Source organism: Salvia hispanica, chromosome 1 (genome assembly GCF_023119035.1).
Source record: "Salvia hispanica cultivar TCC Black 2014 chromosome 1, UniMelb_Shisp_WGS_1.0, whole genome shotgun sequence".
Lineage (NCBI taxonomy): Eukaryota > Viridiplantae > Streptophyta > Magnoliopsida > Lamiales > Lamiaceae > Salvia > Salvia hispanica.
The window spans coordinates 11,823,853-11,842,354 of record NC_062965.1 but is presented as its reverse complement, the minus strand read 5'-3'; the positions used below and the strand labels follow the sequence as shown (position 1 = coordinate 11,842,354).

Here is an 18,502-nt window from a genome sequence, read left to right as displayed (position 1 = left end):
CGTCCACCAAAATTCGTTCCAGTTTTCCACTTCAGTCCGTCCCACATAATTTGTCCCATTTTACTTTTACCATTTTTGGTAGTGGACTTCATATTCTACTAACTCATTTCTACTTACATTTTATTATAAAACTAATATATAAAAGTAGGATCCACGATCCACTAATTTTTTCAACTCACTTTGCATTATATTACTCTTGCCGAGTTAAAGTGGGACGAATTTTAGTGGATAGAGGTTGAACTTGTTTAATTGTTTTTTCGTGGTTTTTTGTTCTCTTCTACTACAACTGTACTACTACATCCATCCTCAAAAAATTTGAGTTAATTTTTTTTTTCGTTTTTCTGTTGTAGAATATTTTGAATTTGACTCCATTGTTTTTGTAAGCTGGCTTCTTCTCTTCGTCGTCGCTTTTATTCTTCGTTGGTACCCTCACTGTTTCTCCATGGGCGCATCAGAATCATCTCTCACGAGCTCCAGAGTAAGAAGCCCTAACCCCAATCTCCACAACTACACTTACGTCTCTCCATTTTCATTTCTCCAATTCTTCATTTATACCTCGCATCTTTCCGTTTGATTATTGCTATTATCGCCTTTGTATGTCGCGACAAGCTTTCGGAGGATGGAATTACCACTGTTTCAGAGCGCGCGGAGGGCGTAGACCCCATTTTAGAGAGGCTTAAATCCCTCAAAATCGTAAAGTTTCACTCAATACATATTTTATTTTATCCCTAATTTTGGTGTGTTTATCAGTTTCCCTAATTGCATCGCAGACGACTCCGATACTGGCATCAGCCCCAGCGGAAAGTACCTTAACCGATATCCTTGTGCGGAAGCCATTTTCTCCTTCTACTTCTGGTAATAGTGCCTCCTTATTTTTCTTTGCTTTGATGATGTGTATCAATTTGTGTTAGGTGTGACTGCAGCAGTAGCTACTTGGAAATTAGGTTTACATGTGGTGACATATTGTTTCATATGGCTATGTTGATCTGTGCAGAATGTGAGGCTGATACTAATCTAGCTTTCCAGCTTCAATAACTGTTAATTTTGAATAAAGGAGTTCAATGCATCAAAGCATGCATAGATTTGAATAAATTGCTTTGCTCTTTGTTAAGGCTTCAACTTATTTCATTAATGTATTTCTGGGATCATGCTTGTGATGGTGTCTATGTCTTCTGTTTTGTATGTACCAAAATTGATGATTGCGTTGTTTGTATTATTAACATGTGATGGAATTGAGGAAACCTGTCACTAAGCCTTAATCAAGTTGATATTCTGAGATGCAATGAAAATCTCTATTATATATTTCTTCGTATTTGTTATGATTGATCAGTTGGAATTCGTTGTAAAAATATTGTATGTCAATAGTGGAGAAGTCAAAACCTTGTGCAATTTTATTGCGAATGAGAAATGTAGCATCGTTAGCGTAATTTCAGGGAAAACGTATCTGGTGGTCACTTTCTTGCATTCATACCTGAATGGGAAACTCTTGTTGTTTTTCTTTTCCATTCTGTTCATTTTGATAATAGCCTCAGCCAGTATGCTTGACCCCCAATTTTTTTTATATTTCTTTTATATTTGGTTTAGGTACTTTGGATCCTAATGTGCTTCTGGAGCTTTTCACAATCTATCGTGATTGGCAGGAGGAGAAGGCACAAAAGATAACTAAAAGACAGGTTGGCCTTATCTTACTAAGCTGGAGGGTTAATGTCATTCACTTTTACAGTGTGTTAGCTGATCATTTTATTAGTACATTATACTTGTTTGCATGGGAATGCTTATTTGCCATAAAAAAGTGGTTGATCAACACTGATCCAATTAAAGAAGTTGTGCTTCAACATATGCAATTGTCTTAGATTGCCATAGTTTTTGCTTGCTAGCCACTTTTTTTTTCTGGGAAATCATGTTATTCTATAATATATAGTCTAGGAATGCGAAGAAGAGAATGGTATGTTCTGCTTCTTGTAACATCAGTGTGATGGTTGGCCACTGTATGGGCCTCAATCTATTTTGTTTGTTTATGTGAAGCCAGATGAGAAATGAAATGGCAAATGTAGCACCATATTCTCACAGGAGGTGAAACGTGCTTGAGGACATATATGTATTGGTTCTATAGTGCATATATAAATTTGTCCCGAGGACAAAATTTCAAGGATAGATAGTGAAGGAGAAGTTCGGTTCTCCTCCATAGAATTTGAAGCTTCATTTCACACTTTATTGTTTGCTTGCCTTCAATCCCTTCAATACTTCCAGAGGGAGGGAAAAACTGATGCATTTTCTGTATCCACTTACTTCAATATGCAGGAAGAGATTGAAAATAAAATAGAAGTTGCAGATGCTCTGGCTGTGAAGCTTCTCCAACGTTTCAATTACTCAGTCTCAGCAATGAAGACCACATCTAATCATCTATCAGAAGGTATCTGCTATGTCCTAGATCTACTGAATCCTAATTTTTGGAGACTGATGAAAGGTCACTGTTGGCCAGTATATCTATTGTATTCATACAGTATCATTTATTAGAAGCCTAATGGTTATGATAATTCTTTAATTGTACAGTCCATTCATTGCAAGTTGAACTTGGAGACTTAAAAGGAAGATTAACCGAAGTCATTAGCAATTGCGATGCATTATGCAAGAGAATAGCTAGCGAGGGTCCAGAATCACTGCAATCTTCGGTAAGGCCATTAGCAGCAGTCACCACCGACCAAAAGACCATCTCCATGTTAGCAGCATCTTTGTCGGAGAATCAGTCTCCACAGCAGGAGAAACAATAGTTAGTTTTCGCCCTTTTCTTTTCTTTTCTTAGTTGATTTCTGCTGTACATTCGTTTAAGGTGCAGTTATGTCAAGTAACCATAGTTATGTATTAATTATTATTGATCGATTCATGAAAATGAATAATAGTTTGCCACTTTTCAAATATAGTTTCCTCGCTTCCTTACAGTTCATGGAGCTCGATTATTGGTTATTCAAGAATGAAACAACATACCGACGGCGAAGTGTGAAGTAGTAGTACTCCTTTATGTTGTCTGACACTATATCTCATGTCTGAATCTATAAAAGTGAAGTACCGACTTAACCATTTGCCATGTTTCATATGCATATGGTATTATGGTAAAATGTACATGGACAAATAGGATCGTGTTATGGTGCTAGCTAATTTCCAATACATATTTAAACTATATCTATTAAAAATATCAATATAAAGATATTATAAGTTTATTAACAAAAAATTGTGTGGATAAACTTAGGTCATTGCGTTGAAATGTAAATTGACATATCTTACATATCAACACAAAATTGTGTTAATAAATTTATATCATTGTATTTATATTTTTAATAAACATTATTGAGATAGCTCTAAAGTTTTGTATTGAAAATGAATTACTACTACTATTTTTGTTATCACATCCCTAGACAAATATACATGGCAGGTGTGACCGTTTGAAGAGTCTAAATTTCCTCTAGAGTCAAGCTGAAAAATATCACGATCGCCCACTCCAAGTGTAGAAATACATTAGTTTCAATACATAATCTATTAGCCTATTAGTCAAGTTATTAGCCTTTTAACTAAAAGGTTTTTGGTTCAACTCTCAGTTAAAAAACATACTCCGTATTTTTTTCTTTTCTTTCTTTATTTTATCAATTCATATTATTACCTCTATCTCTGAAAATTTGCCTCATTTTTTCATTTCCGTTCGACCCCTAAAATTTGTCCCATTTCACTTTTACCATTTTTGGTAGTGGACCCTATATTCCATTAACTCATTTCTATTCACATTTTATTATAAAACTACTCCTTCCGTCCCACTTTAGGAGTTCCGGTTTACTATTTTTGGGTGTCCCACTTTAGGAGTCCCGATTGAAATATTTCATAAATGGTATTAGACCTCATATTCCACTAACCTTTTTCCACTCACATTTTATTATAAAACTAATATAAAAAAGTAGGACCCACATTCCACTATCTTTTTTCACCAACTTTTCTTTATATTTCTTAATACCCATGCTGAACTCAACCGAGACTCCAAAAGTGGGACAGATGGAGTAATATATAAAAGTATGACCCACAATACACTAACTTTTTAACTCAACTTTCCATTACATTTCTTAAAACCTGTGTCGGGTCAAAGTGGGACAAATTTTGGGGGACGGAGGTAGTACTTTCTTATTTCCAAATAAACATTTAAAATACTTATGAAATCTAAATTTTTACTAGTTTATAGTATTTCTTAGTAAAAACAATTTTTTTATTAAATACATATTTTGTATACATATTATATCTTATTCTATGTATATTAAAATAAATATATAAAATATTTATGAGTTTGAACCCTATACCTCATCACAAAAAGCTACAGTTTGTTAGTATGTTATCGATGTTGTGGAGTAGTTTAGTTGTAGTTATTGTGGCCATCAAACGCGTGCTACTTGAATATTAATAAAAGAATATTAAATTTTTGAATATATATTTAATTCTTACATTTTTTTCGAGTTCCGGATTCCGCCACCGTGTATAAGAAAGAGGATATGTCAATTGCCATATTTTATATACATATAAAATGTGTATTAAATACCATACATATATAAATATAATTATATAAGGAGGATATCAATTGTATTGACTTATGTAATTTAAGGATAAGATCAAGCAAATAATATATAGACGAAGTATACTATAGTGATTAATAAATAATTAAATTCTACTATTAATTAGAGATAACATTTGAATTGCTATTAGATACAAAGTAGTTGGTTCAGATTTAATTTTAGAACTTTTAGATTTTGAAAATAACAAAAGTTATTTTTAGACCATTTTAGTTTATACTATGGATAACATAATCATTTTACTAATTCCGGTAGATGTAGTAGTAGTAATTTGCAAGTATAATAATATACCATATCATTTAAGATAAAAAACAATTGTATACCAATTTGGGTAAAAAACATTTAACCCAATAGATTCGTTTACAGCGAAGGTAAAGATGAAGGCCTAATGAAGAATGCCGTAAAATATTCGAAAGTCAATCTGCATTTAAATGTTATCATTTGCTGAGCTGTGATCGCTGTCACTCAGTGCGCTTGGCTGATGATACATACACTCAACCCGCCACCTCCGCTCGTTAATCCAAGTAGGGTTTCTCGATTTCGAGCAATCTGAAATTATTGGTTTTTAATTTTTGTTTCCTTTTCTGCCTGCGATTACCTGGAGCTACAACTTTTTCAAATACTTGCTAAATTTGGCGGAATTGGGTTTTAATACGGAACCTGGATAACTTTGTATGGGGTAAATGGTGGTGCAAGATTGGGAAATGAAGAAATCCGCTAGGGTTTCGCCGTCGCAGGTGGCCGACCTCCGCCAAGTATATACGCATTTGCATTTGCATTTTCTGTGCTGAGTTAATTTTGATTCCTGCTTTAATTTAATCATTCTTCCGAGTTTAATTTTTGTAATGCTGGATTCGTTCATTTCTGTGTTAGCTCACTTAGTTGTCATGTTTATGTATGAATGACTGTTTGATTAACTTCTGTGAGTGAGGGTGTGTGAATGTGCGTGGGGTGTTCCTAATTTAAACAAGTGGAGTAACTTCTTTTGTGTATAAACGAGAGCAAAACATCATACATTTGTGTTTCTTGACTATTCATTTGGAGTTTTTGAATGGTTGATAACCCATGCAAATAAATCCTTTTGTGGTTTGATTTGTAGTATGTGAAAGTGGAAATGAGTGTTTGCATATCATATAGTAGAAACTTAAAAGAGCATTAAAAGAAAAATACAAAGTTATGCTTAACGAAACCAGTCATCGCAGAATCAGCTACACAAGCTACTGAGAAAGGTGTCTGTGTTTATTTGTGTGTGTGTGTGTGTGTTGGGGGGGGGGGGGCCAAACAAGACTCGATAGTATTGGGCATAGGTGGTTCATTTGTTGGACTTTAATACTTGGGAAGAGGTTGTTTGAGAATGATTTGGAATCTTCTGAAACTGGAGTACATTTACATGCTAGCTTTGAGAGGTTTGATAGGATATACGACGGATTTAATTTAGGCTGACATAAGAACAGAAAAAGAAAATGTGCTTAATAAATGTGATCTGGTTTGGCATGGGTTGTTGAACATGATAAATGGCGGCTGATGATGACCGCTGATACTAAGAAATTATGGAAAAAGGATGACACCGTGATGGGATCATAATATATGTTCCGTTGGGTGTACTGACGTGGATTTTACCTATGAGTAGCAATTAATTTTCATAAGATGTAGTAGGATTAATTAGTAGTCCCTTTATATGAAAGGAACACAAAAGGTATCCTAGTCTCGCCTTAAGCACGTGAATCACACTTTTTCTTGATGATTAAAGAACTTCGGTATTAGGAAAGGGTATCTTGCATATTAAATGAAGATAAATAACTTTCCTAACATAACGGCATAATTATTCTCTTCGAAGCCACAAAGAAAAGCTAACCTATTGAGCGCGTGGATCACACTTGCTTTATTCTTACGGTGGAATTACTCAAGTTTCGGGAGTACAAAGAGTACTTAAGCAAATTTATTATATCTCATACATTTTTATTTTGTTTTACACGTAGCATATTGATGATACTTGCATTTCATGATTAGCTGCAGTGGTTTTTTAGTCTTCATTTTTAGGTATGCAATATCTTGCATATTTCTTTATTATGAGCTAATTTTGTAAAATAGGAATGTGGATTTTTGCCTTTAATTTGTGAATCAATTGTCACTAGCAACTATAAGGCAATTTCTCTGCAAAAATTAAATATAACTTCTATAGGCATTTGCTGGGTCCACATTTGATAATCTTACCTTGTAAGTAGAAATTACTGGCTTATAAAATTTATTTTATCAGTTATTTCTGAGTTGTGATATTATCTCATGGTCCTGGGGTTGTTTTGTTTGGTTAATAGATATGTGGTTCTATACATCACTCCAGTTGTTTGAACTACTCATGCTATTGCAGTTCACTCTTCTGATTTGATGGCTGGGAGATTGTGTATAAAGTTTATAACAATAATATTTTTGTTATCCCCTTTTTCATGTTTTGGTAAAATTGCCTCTGGTTAGTTATTGGCAGAATGTTGGTTCACAATCTTCCATCATTAATAGTACAGTCTTTTTTCCATTGGGGCTGTCAATTTCCTTCATCTCTGTAATTTCTCTTTATGGTAAAATTAAACTGACTTTAGTTTATCCTGATGTTAGTAAGTCGGGAAGATGTTTAACCTTGTGTTTCCTGTCGCGATAATTCACACAGTGAAATATTGGGTCTCTGCCAGTTTTAGGAAATATATTGAATTCAATTGGACCTCAATTGTAAATTGTTATTGGAGTGAAGGTCTAATATTTGGTTAAATTCTAGAGTATCAACTTCTCTACCTTTTCCTTGGAGAGCAGCGCTTTTTTTAACAACTAATAGCTTAAGGGTAGATTGGCTCTTGCTTGTGAATTCTGTTCAGGTCTCAATAGTGTTTGTCATAATTCATAAGACATGACACTTATTTCTTTTTTTGCACTCATCTTCAGGTTTAGAAAATGCCCAATTTACAAGATGTTTTGACTTTAAGCTGCTATAGCTATGAACTTCTTTCTGTTTTTCCTTCCATGACTCTTAGTATTATTCGACTATTCGTCTTTAAATGAAAGATCTATTAGGCACAGCCAAAGCTTTAGTCATATTAAGCAAAATAGATGGTTGCCTACTAGCTTCTTGCTGTCAGTAATCCACTCCGCTTCTTGCATAGAAGATGAGGTTTTTTTGGCTGTTGGAGGGAGCAATAAGGTTGAAACATGTTTCAGCAAGACACATATTAGCAGTGGCCACTTATTACATGGAGAAAGCTCTTCATACTAAGTTTACTTCCATTTGAGAGTTGTCTTTTAAATTGGGTCTATATTCTGGATTGATTGATGAAGGCATTTATTGTTATTTGATTGCAACAGTTAAATAGTGTCATGATCTGAGCTATTTATTTTCAATGGACCAGGCAAAGAGTCAAATACTAGAGGATCAACAAGCAAGAGTTCAAACTAAACCAAAGCCAGCATATTTAAATGTTGTTCCCTCTAAAAAACACCTTGCTTGGTATGTTCCGTTAAACAAAAAGCAATTGGAAAGGAAGTCCCCTCGCATTCCTCAGATAAAATGGAAATGCCCTTCCAAAGTAAGTTGATTGCGGTGAAATGCTATATGTCTATTGTTATTTGTATATATTGTCTGGTTTCACCTAACAGTGCTAATATTTCTTCAACAGTTTGCTTTACATACTGGTTGGCTTGTTGCTTCTGGTGAAGAAAGCCAGGAGGCAGAACCTCAAAAGTGTAGGGAATCAGCTGTGTCGGAAGTAGGTTATACTAATCTCAGGTAACATCATTTTTCAGTTTTCTCACTTGTTCCCATAATTTTCCTTCTTAGCTTGACCATGCAAATCCAATCTGCGTACAGCCCTGTTAATTCGCTGCTAGTGGAAGGTAATTTCCATGATGACAATGAGACACCGATCATCCCAATTATTCCTATTGAAGAAGTTGCAGAAATTCCATATGATACATCAGCGACAGTGAACCCAAGTACCAATCAACAACCACTGGCCTCATGCCCATTAGTATCTGGTGATCTTCCCGCATCTCAGTCTGATCCTTCTGAATGTCAAGACCAATCTGTTCATGGTAAATCTCTTCCCCAAATACCGCATGGTCTCGAAAGTGGTGGTCTGGAAATTGCTGCTGCTGCGGCTGCCACTGTTGCTGCAGTAATGCCAAGTAAAGATCATATCGACACTGAACTGCTGATCAAGTTTCTTAGCGACCCAGAAATGACTAAGAAATTGATGGATGGAAACGGGTGGACATCAAAGCCTGAAGAAGAAGCTCCTCCTGCACCCAAAGCAATCATATCCTCGTCTTTGCCAAGCTCAACACCTGCATCAGTGGTTGATAAACATCCTAGTCAGCGTAATGAACCAGTGATCAAAGTAATCCTATCCAACTCCACTAAAGAGCCAGTGAATCAATCTCCTATCCTGCCTTGCTCATCAGTGGTGGATAAACATCCTAATAGGCGTAATGAACCAGGGAGCAAAGTAATCCTATCCAGCTCCACTAAAGAGCCAGTGAATCAAGCTCCTATCCTGCCTTGCTCATCAGTGGTTGATAAACATCCTAATTGCCGCAAAGAACCAGTGAGCAAAGTAATCCTATCCAGCTCCACTAAAGAGGCAGTGAATCAAGCTCCTATCCTGCCTTGCTCATCAGTGGTTGATAAACATCCTAATTGCCGTAAAGAACCAGTGAGCAAAGTAATCCTATCCAGCTCCACTAAAGAGGCAGTGAATCAAGCTCCTATCCTGCCTTGCTCATCAGTGGTTGATAAACATCCTAATTGCCGTAAAGAACCAGTGAGCAAAGTAATCCTATCCAGCACCACTAAAGAGCCAGTGAATCAACCTTCTATCCTGCCTTGCTCATCAGTGGTTGATAAACATCCTAATTGGCGTAATGAACCAGGGAGCAAAGTAATCCTATCCAGCTCCACTAAAGAGCCTGTGAATCAATCTCCTATCCTGCCTTGCTCTAAGGCTGAAACAAAAATCAACAAAGCTGGAAGTAAACCAAATGGAATGGGTGCAGTACATGGACCAACACACACATCACAGGCAGCAACAAGACGGAGTCAGTCCCCAAGGTTTATCCCTGATGGCCCGACTAAAAAGGTGACTGCTTGTTCAAATGCTCGGGAACATATGGTCAGACCTCTAGTGCCGTCCCCTTTGAGACCTGATGAGACAACCATCGACAGACTAGTGAAAAAATATGGAGGTCATGATATTACTGCGGTGAAGCCTGCGGACTCCACAATGGTAAATTTGGAGGCTATGAAGAAAATGATTCATGATTACGGAGCACCTGATGTAGCTTGGGTAAAGCCAATGGTTTCTCTGGTTGCTCCCAATGCAATGCCACCAAATATAGGAGTGCCACCAAATATAGGAGAGGTACATAGAAGACCCTTCATGGGACCAAGAAGTCCTCCCTTGCTGACCTTGCCTCCCGTGATGAATACGAATCTGCACGCCTTGCCCATGAATGCTACAGGTAACTTTCGTCCCTCCTTCCCACCACCCCTGACTATGCCTGCCCGTGGAGTCAACTTGCAGTATCACAAGCCCGACTTACAGTATCACAAGTCGTTAATCAAACAACATGGAGAAATCCAAGAAACTGGCAATGACAATGTCCCAAAGATTGGCCAATCTGGTAACTACATGCAAGGACTAGAACGGGCACATAAGATAACCAAAATCGAAACGGTTCCAAAATACCGGAAACCTTGCCTATATTTCACCAGCCCAACAGGGTGTCGCAACGGCTTCAATTGCTCGTTCCAGCATGATGTGCCTGGACAGTGGAAGGCTAATGGGGCTGTGGAGGCTCCGATAAACCCGGTAGCCATGGCCCCAGTACCCAAGAGGATGAAGCTCAATGAGCAATTTGGAAATCGCCATTATTTCTGAGATGGTGAAGCTAATACTATCAACAAATAGAGCACACTAAATCAGTGCCTTTAAACTTATTTAACTGCAGAAAGATACAGTTTTTTTTTTTTCTTACTCCATTGCAAAAGTGGACCACAGTTTTGAAAGGATTTTTTTTTATACAGTTTTTGATAGTGTAGATTTTTTTTACCAAGTGCCCTCTAGTCTTTGTCAAATGGAAATGGATTGCATTTGCTAATGATAAATCAATGATTTTGAAGCCAAAAGGTTGATGGTATTCCATTTCATTGAGTAATTAAAACAACCATGAGTTTACTTGTGCAATGTATGGTCAAGAGTATAGGTGTCAATTTAGAGTTGAAGGCGTATATACAATCATTGGTTGAGCAGGATGGGATAGCCCACCAAAAGTATGTGAAAACGACATGTCTCCTCGATATTAAAATATATCCTCAAAATATATAGGTATATGCATACAATTCAACATGATGGTATTTTATTTATGGGCAATTGTTCGCTATACCATGTACTTGGCCTGGCCTAATTCTAGAGATCCATATGAACTTAAAACTTGGTTGTAAATATCATGAATATTATTGTTATTGGCAATTTTTCACGATCCTCAAGATCGAAACTAGACGCTAATAAATTAAAGTTATTAAATATTGAACAATTGGTCATTAACATTACAAACTTTGACAAAATTTCTGATTTTTCTATGAATTTAAAAATTAACCATAAATATCATGAACTTTGTTGTTGTTACCAATTTCACACGAACTGCAAAATCGAAACTGACGTACGTGACTGAATTCAAAATAAAGTTACAATTGAATATATTAAACGATGTAACTTTGATTATAAACTTTAAAATTAATAGTCCTTGAAAAATCTCTCCTCTCTTGCACCCACAAATTTTTAATTTCAAAAAAATTAAACTGCATTCATAATTCGATTAAGTATATCCCTCACAAATTTTCCATCTCTCACATTTTCGCTCTCATCTTTTGGGTTAAGTATATCTCTCTCAAATTTTCTCATCATTAGTCTCACACCTTTTCTCTTTACGTCTTTTGTTGCTATGTAATATAGTAAAATGTTCTTTTAATTACTATGATAATGTCATTTCTGGCGGGATTTGAAAGGGAGAGATGAAGTTTATTGGGGAATATTTTATATATTTTGATATTTTCAGCAACTCACATTCAATATTTATAAAAAATCATCCACTTGTTTTAACTTTCAATTGGCGGCAAAGACCATTGACCGGAGCCACCAATTCAATAGCGTTGTGGCAAGGCATTCGATATAAGTGTTGGGGGTGTGGAACTAACAAATAAAAGAAGGCTGAGGACTAAAGCGAAATAATGGAAAGTTGTATTTGACTTTGGTCAGCATCAGTTGAGAAGGAGAACGGCCGATAACAGATTTGGGGTTTCTTTGAGGGAGCGTTTTTTTTCTCTAGATTAGTATTAGAGAAAAGGGAGAGTGCAGCTCGAAAAAGAGACTTGTGCAAATCAAGAGAGCTGAGAGAGATCAGAGAGGGAGACACTATCTTGGTGAGGTTCATATTATGTTCTTGCTATAATTGTAGAGAGCATCTTTGTATGTGAGCTTGAGTGTTTCGTTGATCGTCTCGATCGTTTGTTGTTCTCGTTGTATTCTTGGCGTGATTGAATAAAGCTTAGATCATTTTTTCTCCGTGGACGTAGGCCATCAAGGCCGAACCACGTAATTCCGTTGTTCTTGTGTTTTTACTGTTTTGGTTTTCTGGTTTATTGTTTGCAATCGTCTGCGATCTTGCGAATTGGAAGCGCAATTCACAAATTGGCGCCGTCTGCGGGAAACGCGAGGGTTTCTATCTGTTGCAATGTCGATGGCTAAGTTTGATATGGAGAAGTTTACCGGGACCAATGATTTTGGGTTATGGAAGCTTAAAATGAAGGCAGTCATGATGCAGCATGGCCTTTGGGAAATCTTGAAGGGTGGGAAAGACTCTGAGGAAGGTGTTGAAGATGAGAAGGCTGTGGTGAAGAACCAAGAGCTCCAAGACAAGGCATATAGCACCTTGATTCTGAGTTTGAGTGATAGAGTTCTAAGGGAGGTCTCCAAGGAGGAAACAGCCGCAGAGGTCTGGGCCAAGCTTGAGTCCATATACATGACCAAGTCTTTGGCAAATCGGCTTCATCTGAAACAGAAGCTCTTCAATTTCAAGATTTCATAGGCCAAGAGCATTTTTGAGCAGTTAGAGGAGTTTGGCAAGTGCGTAGATGATTTGGAGATGATTGAGGAGAAGATCAAGGATGAAGATAAAGCCTTAATGCTCCTCAACTCACTTCCTAGCTGCTATGAACAATTCAAAGATGTTATCCTTCTTGGGAGGGATTCTAAGGTGACTTATGAAGAGGTTTATTCTGCTCTGAAGTTGAAAGAGATTTAAAGGTCAGGATCAAAATCTACTGACACTGCTGTTGAAAGCCTGAATGTGAAGGATAACTCAAAGAAGTCTGGGAAGAAGAAGACCCAGAAGAAGCATCAACCATGGAAAGGAAAGCAGGGTGAAGGCAAGGAAACAAGATCCTGCCATCACTGTAAGAAACCAGGCCACATCAAGAAAGATTGTTATGCGTGGAAAAGGAAGCTGGCTGAGAATGAGAAGGCAGCTGAGACTGCTGACATGACTGAGATTGTTGAAACAGGTCAGATTATGAATATCAGTGACAGAGGGATTCTTAATTCTTGGATTATGGACTCAAGTTGCAGCATCCACATGACATCGAATAAGCACTGGTTCATGAATCTTGAGGCTGCTGAAGGATCAGTGATATTGGGTAATAATCATACATGCGAAGTAAAAGGCATGGGATCTGTTAAGCTAAGAATGTTTGATGGATCAATCAGGATTCTATCTGAGGTTAGGTACATTCCAGCTGTTAAAAGGAACCTTATCTCTTTGGGATCACTGGAGAAAAAGGGATTCAGTTTCTCCTCTACAAATGGCAGGATGCAAGGTTCAAATGGGAATGTAATCTTCATGAGAGCAAAAAGAGTTAATAATCTCTACTATCTTGAAGCAGAAGTTGTAACTGATCAAGCAAATGTAGCTGAGGTTGTGGATAGGAGAATCTGGCATATGAGGCTGGGACATGTTGGTGATGCCGGGATGAGAGAGCTAGAGAAAAGGAAGTTCATTACAGCATCTGATGCAGGGTCTCAGGTGGTGCATACTGGCCAAAAGCAAAAGGCTCACTTATCCAACAGCCAAGCATTGCTCCAAAGCTCCACTAGACTATGCCCATAGCGATGTCTGGGGTCCTGCACAAACACAAAGCATAGGTGGAGGCAGGTATTTTCTCACCATCATAGATGACTACTCTAGAAAATTGTGGTTGTATGTGATGAAAGAAAAATCTGAAGCATTTTCTAAATTTCAAGAATGGTGCTCTGAGGTAGAATCTGAGAAGTCTAGTTATTTGAGATGCTTGAGAACAGACAACGGTTTAGAGTTCTTGTCTTCTGAATTTGATCAGTTTTGTAAGAAAAAAGGGATCAAGAGGCACAGAACTGTGCCTAGCAACCCACAACAGAATGGGGTTGCTGAAAGAGCGAATAGGACTATACTAGAAAGGTTGAGATGTCTGCTATTTGCTTCTGGTATGCCAAAAAGCTTCTGGGCTGAAGCTGCAGCCACAACTGCAATATTGATAAACAAATGTCCTTCATCTACTCTGAATTTTGACACACCAGATATGAGATGGTATGGATCTCATGGGGACTACAACAAGCTGAGAGTGTTTGGTTGTAGAGCCTATGCTCATGTGAGGCAAGGCAAGCTAGAGGCTAGGGCCTTTAAGTGTGTGATGCTGGGGTATCAAAAGGGAGTTAAAAGATATAGGCTATGGTGTATTGAGCCTGGTAATAACAAGGTTATAATCAGTAGGGATGTCATTTTCAAGGAGGAAGATATGCCCTATCTGAAGAAGGAAACAGAGAATACTCAAGTTGAGGTGGAGGTTTCTGGGCAAGATGTTGGAGAAGGTCATGAAGACACTCCTAATGGTGTAACACAACCTCAAGATGATCAGAGTGCAGAACCACATACAAGAGAGCCTGAGCAACCAAGGATACTCAGAGAAAAATCTAAGAGGATCAGGAAGCTGCCAGCAAAGTATAGTGACTATGACATGCTCTACTATGCCCTTGCTGTGGCAGAAGAGATTGAATATCATGAACCATCTAGCTACAAAGAGGCAATGAGAACACATGAGAAAGACAGGTGGCTGAGAGCTATCCAGGAAGAGATAGACTCACTTTATAAGGGCAGGACTTGGATTCTAGTTTTGAGGCCAAATAATCAAAAGGCAGTTGGATGCAAGTGGGTATTCAAGAAGAAGGTAGAGGCTTTTCAGAATGACAGCATCAGGTTTAAAGACAGGTTGGTTGCAAAGGGGTTTACTCAAAAGGAAGGAATAGACTATAATGAAATATTCTCTCCAGTTGTGAAACATAGTTCTATCAGGATTCTCTTGGCAATCGTAGTACAGAGGGATTGGGAGCTACACCAACTTGATGTGAAAACAGCTTTTTTACATGGAAGCCTTGAAGAAACAATATACATGGAACAACCCGAGGGTTTCATCAAGCCAGGAGATGAAGATAAGGTTTGCCTGCTCAAAAAGTCTCTTTATGGTTTGAAGCAAAGTTCAAGGCAGTGGTACTTGACTTTCAATAACTATATACAGAAGATAGGTTTTGAAATGTCTCAATATGACAATTGTGTGTTCATTAAGAAAGAGAATGGATCTGTTGTGGCCTATCTACTGCTTTATGTTGATGATATGTTAGTATCAGCTGCAACTGTGGATGAAGTTCAGAGGATCAAAGATCAACTCAAAGTTCAGTTTGAGATGAAGGATTTGGGTTGTGCTAGGAGGATTTTAGGTATGAACATTGTGAGGAACAGGAAAGAAGGAAAACTATGGCTGAATCAGAGAGATTATGTCAGTAGAGTACTCAAGAAATTTCAGATTGACTCTTCAAAGCCAGTGACCATTCCTTTGGCTAAGCAATTCAAATTATGTGCTAGCCAAAGTCCAACTACAGATGCAGAGAAGAGGGAAATGGAAAGGATCCCTTACTCCAGCATTGTGGGAAGTATCATGTATACTATGATATGTACTAGACCAGACCTGAGCCATGCTATAAGTGTTGCAAGTAGATTCATGGCCAATCCTGGATTTGAGCATTGGCATGCTCTTAAATGGATCCTCAGGTATATGAATGGAACAACAGGATATGGGATCATGTTCAAGAAACAAAGGCAGGAAGGAAGGGAGCCTCTGATAGGATTTTGTGATTCGGATTATGCAGTGAGCATAGATACTAGGAAATCCCAGACCGGCTATGTGTTCTGTCTTTATGGTGCTGCTGTTAGCTGGAAGTCATCTCTGCAGTCAGTAGTTGCTTTGTCCACTACAGAAGCTGAATATATAGCACTAACTGAAGCAGTGAAAGAAAGTTTTTGGCTCAAAGGAATTCTATCTGATTTTGGTGTTGAGCAACAATCTGTGGAAGTGAATTGTGATAGCTCAAGCGCCATCTGCCTGACTAAGCACCACACTTTCCATGAGAGAAGTAAACATGTAGATGTGAGACTCCATTTCATAAGGGATGAAGTTGGTAAAGGTTCTGTAAGGGTGGCTAAGATTTCCACAGATGAAAACGCAGCAGATATGTTCACTAAGACACTACCCAGCTCCAAGCTTAAATTGTGTATGGAGTTGGTCAGTTTGGTTCAGTGGTGATGTGGGATGGTAGAGAAGATGGTCTGAGTTTATTCATTAGCTCCAAGGTGGAGATTTGTTGGGGGTGTGGAACTAACAAATAAAAGAAGGTTGAGGACTAAAGTGAAATAATGGAAAGTTGTATTTGACTTTGGTCAGCATCAGTTGAGAAGGAGAACGACCGATAACAGATTTGGGGTTTCTTTGAGGGAGCGTTTTTTTTCTCTAGATTAGTATTAGAGAAAAGGGAGAGTGCAGCTCGAAAAAGAGACTTCTGCAAATCAAGAGAGCTGAGAGAGATCAGAGAGGGAGACACTATCTTGGTGAGGTTCATATTATGTTCTTGTTGTAATTGTAGAGAGCATCTTTGTATGTGAGCTTGAGTGTTTCATTGATCGTCTCGATCGTTTGTTGTTCTCGATCGTTTGTTGTTCTTGTTGTAGAGAGCATCTTTGTATTCTTGAATAAAGCTTAGATCATTTTTTCTCCGTGGACGTAGGCCATCAAGGCCGAACCACGTAATTCCGTTGTTCTTGTGTTTTTGCTGTTTTGGTTTTCTGGTTTATTGTTTGCAATCGTCTGCGATCTTGCGAATTGGAAGCGCAATTCACAATAAGTATTAAGGAAATTATTAAATTTTTGATGAAATTTATTATTTAAATTATAATTTTTGGTTAACTTTTGAATAAATTTAGCATTATTCTATTTTATGATGACCCATTTTAGATGATTATTACATAATTAGTGAATATATAATGCCAAAAAGGTATAAAAATCCTAATAAATTAAATCAAAATTTCAATGACATGGTTAAATTGAGATATTAACAATTTTTTTAATTTAATTAGCTAATTTTATAAATTGTGAGATTAATCAGAAATCAGTTAAAAATTGTGATTTAAATAATAATTTTCCCATATATAAAGCATATGGCATTCCCTCTGTAATGTTGGATTTGGAGAGGCGACGAGTATTGCATTGCAAAGTGTTGTTGTCGTGGCGCCCTCTGGTCTAATGTAAATGCATATTATTGACTGAATTTTGATAGGATGTTATTCTGCGTTGTTTTTCCTAAATTTAATATGTTAAATTAAATTAATATTAACTTTTTGTATAACTTCCTCAAACTTCAAATACTAATTTATACTCTCCCCGTCCCCTATTAGGAATCTCATTCGTTGGCGGCACGATTTAAAAAAAATATTAAGAAAAATGGGTAAAAAAAAAGTTAATGGAATAGAAGTCCCACCTATATATATTAGTTTTAAATAAGAAGTGAGTGGAATGAGTTAGTGTAAGATGTGAACCTATTACCATTTATGGTAAAAGTAAACTGAGACTCCTATTTGTAAACTGACTAAAATGGAAAAACGGCACTAATATTCATGGACGAAGGGAGTACTATATTAATACTCCCTCCGTCCCACTTTAGGAGTCCTGGTTTATTATTTTTGGGTGTCTCACTTTAGGAGTCTCGGTTGGAATATTCTATAAATGTTATTAGGCCCCACATTCCACTAACCTTTTTCCACAAACATTTTATTATAAAACTAATATAAAAAGTAGAACACGCATTTCACTATTTTCTTCACCAACTTTCCTTTATATTTCTTAAAACCCGTGCCGAACTCAACCGGGACTCTTAAAGTGAGACCGAGGGAGTATAAAATAAATATGAATTCTTTTATGGGGGAGTGTTATATTGTTAACTCATAACTTAATTGCTAATTACAACTAAATAATAACCATTAGATATTCAAATTAAGGGCTTAGATCATTAATCCATGAATGTCAATACGATCAACGAAAAACGTCAATAAGGTCATATGATTAATTCCAAAAAATATCAATAGGGATATTAATGTCAATTAACTACATGTTTAGTTATAACTAACTTTTAAAAGAAATCCCAAAACTTTAAATTCATATAACATATATCAAATTAAAGATAATTTCATAAGGATTCCAACGATATCCTACATGCATATGTTCCGACGTCAAATTTTGAAAAAAAATTCAAAATTTTTAAATTTTTTTCGTACAGTAGAAATGTCAACTACTACATAAAATATGTCAATCTAATACATGTAGAATGTCAATATAAGCAATGAGTAAACATTCTTAAAGCATTGTGTTGACATTTATAAAGCATTGTGTTTATATTTTCGAAACACTATATTGACATTTTCATTCCAAACCCTAATTTAAAAATTCT

At 36.8% G+C, this 18,502-nt stretch overlaps 2 protein-coding genes across 4 annotated transcripts; both read left to right on the top strand.

Annotated features, from left to right (window-relative positions):
* The first annotated feature begins 323 nt into the window (after positions 1–323).
* On the top strand, positions 324–3,156 carry LOC125214859. 2 transcript variants are annotated; one of them, XM_048116054.1, is made up of 7 exons: positions 324–478; positions 610–693; positions 771–855; positions 1,585–1,673; positions 2,302–2,413; positions 2,554–2,770; positions 2,941–3,156. In XM_048116054.1, exons 1-7 carry the CDS (start codon positions 443–445, stop codon positions 2,999–3,001), a joined length of 684 nt encoding a protein of 227 aa, XP_047972011.1. In that variant the 5' UTR covers positions 324–442; the 3' UTR covers positions 3,002–3,156. The 2 variants fall into 2 exon arrangements, with proteins under 2 accessions (XP_047972011.1, XP_047972021.1); XM_048116064.1 differs by having other exon boundaries at positions 326–478; positions 2,916–3,042.
* A 1,927-nt stretch (positions 3,157–5,083) lies between these two features.
* LOC125207077 lies at positions 5,084–10,697 on the top strand. 2 transcript variants are annotated; one of them, XM_048106292.1, is made up of 4 exons: positions 5,084–5,341; positions 7,997–8,173; positions 8,264–8,373; positions 8,455–10,697. In XM_048106292.1, the coding sequence occupies exons 1-4, from the start codon at positions 5,288–5,290 to the stop codon at positions 10,520–10,522; spliced, it is 2,409 nt and encodes an 802-aa protein (XP_047962249.1). In that variant the 5' UTR covers positions 5,084–5,287; the 3' UTR covers positions 10,523–10,697. The 2 variants fall into 2 exon arrangements, with proteins under 2 accessions (XP_047962249.1, XP_047962241.1); XM_048106284.1 differs by having other exon boundaries at positions 5,084–5,359.
* Positions 10,698–18,502: the final 7,805 nt, after the last annotated feature.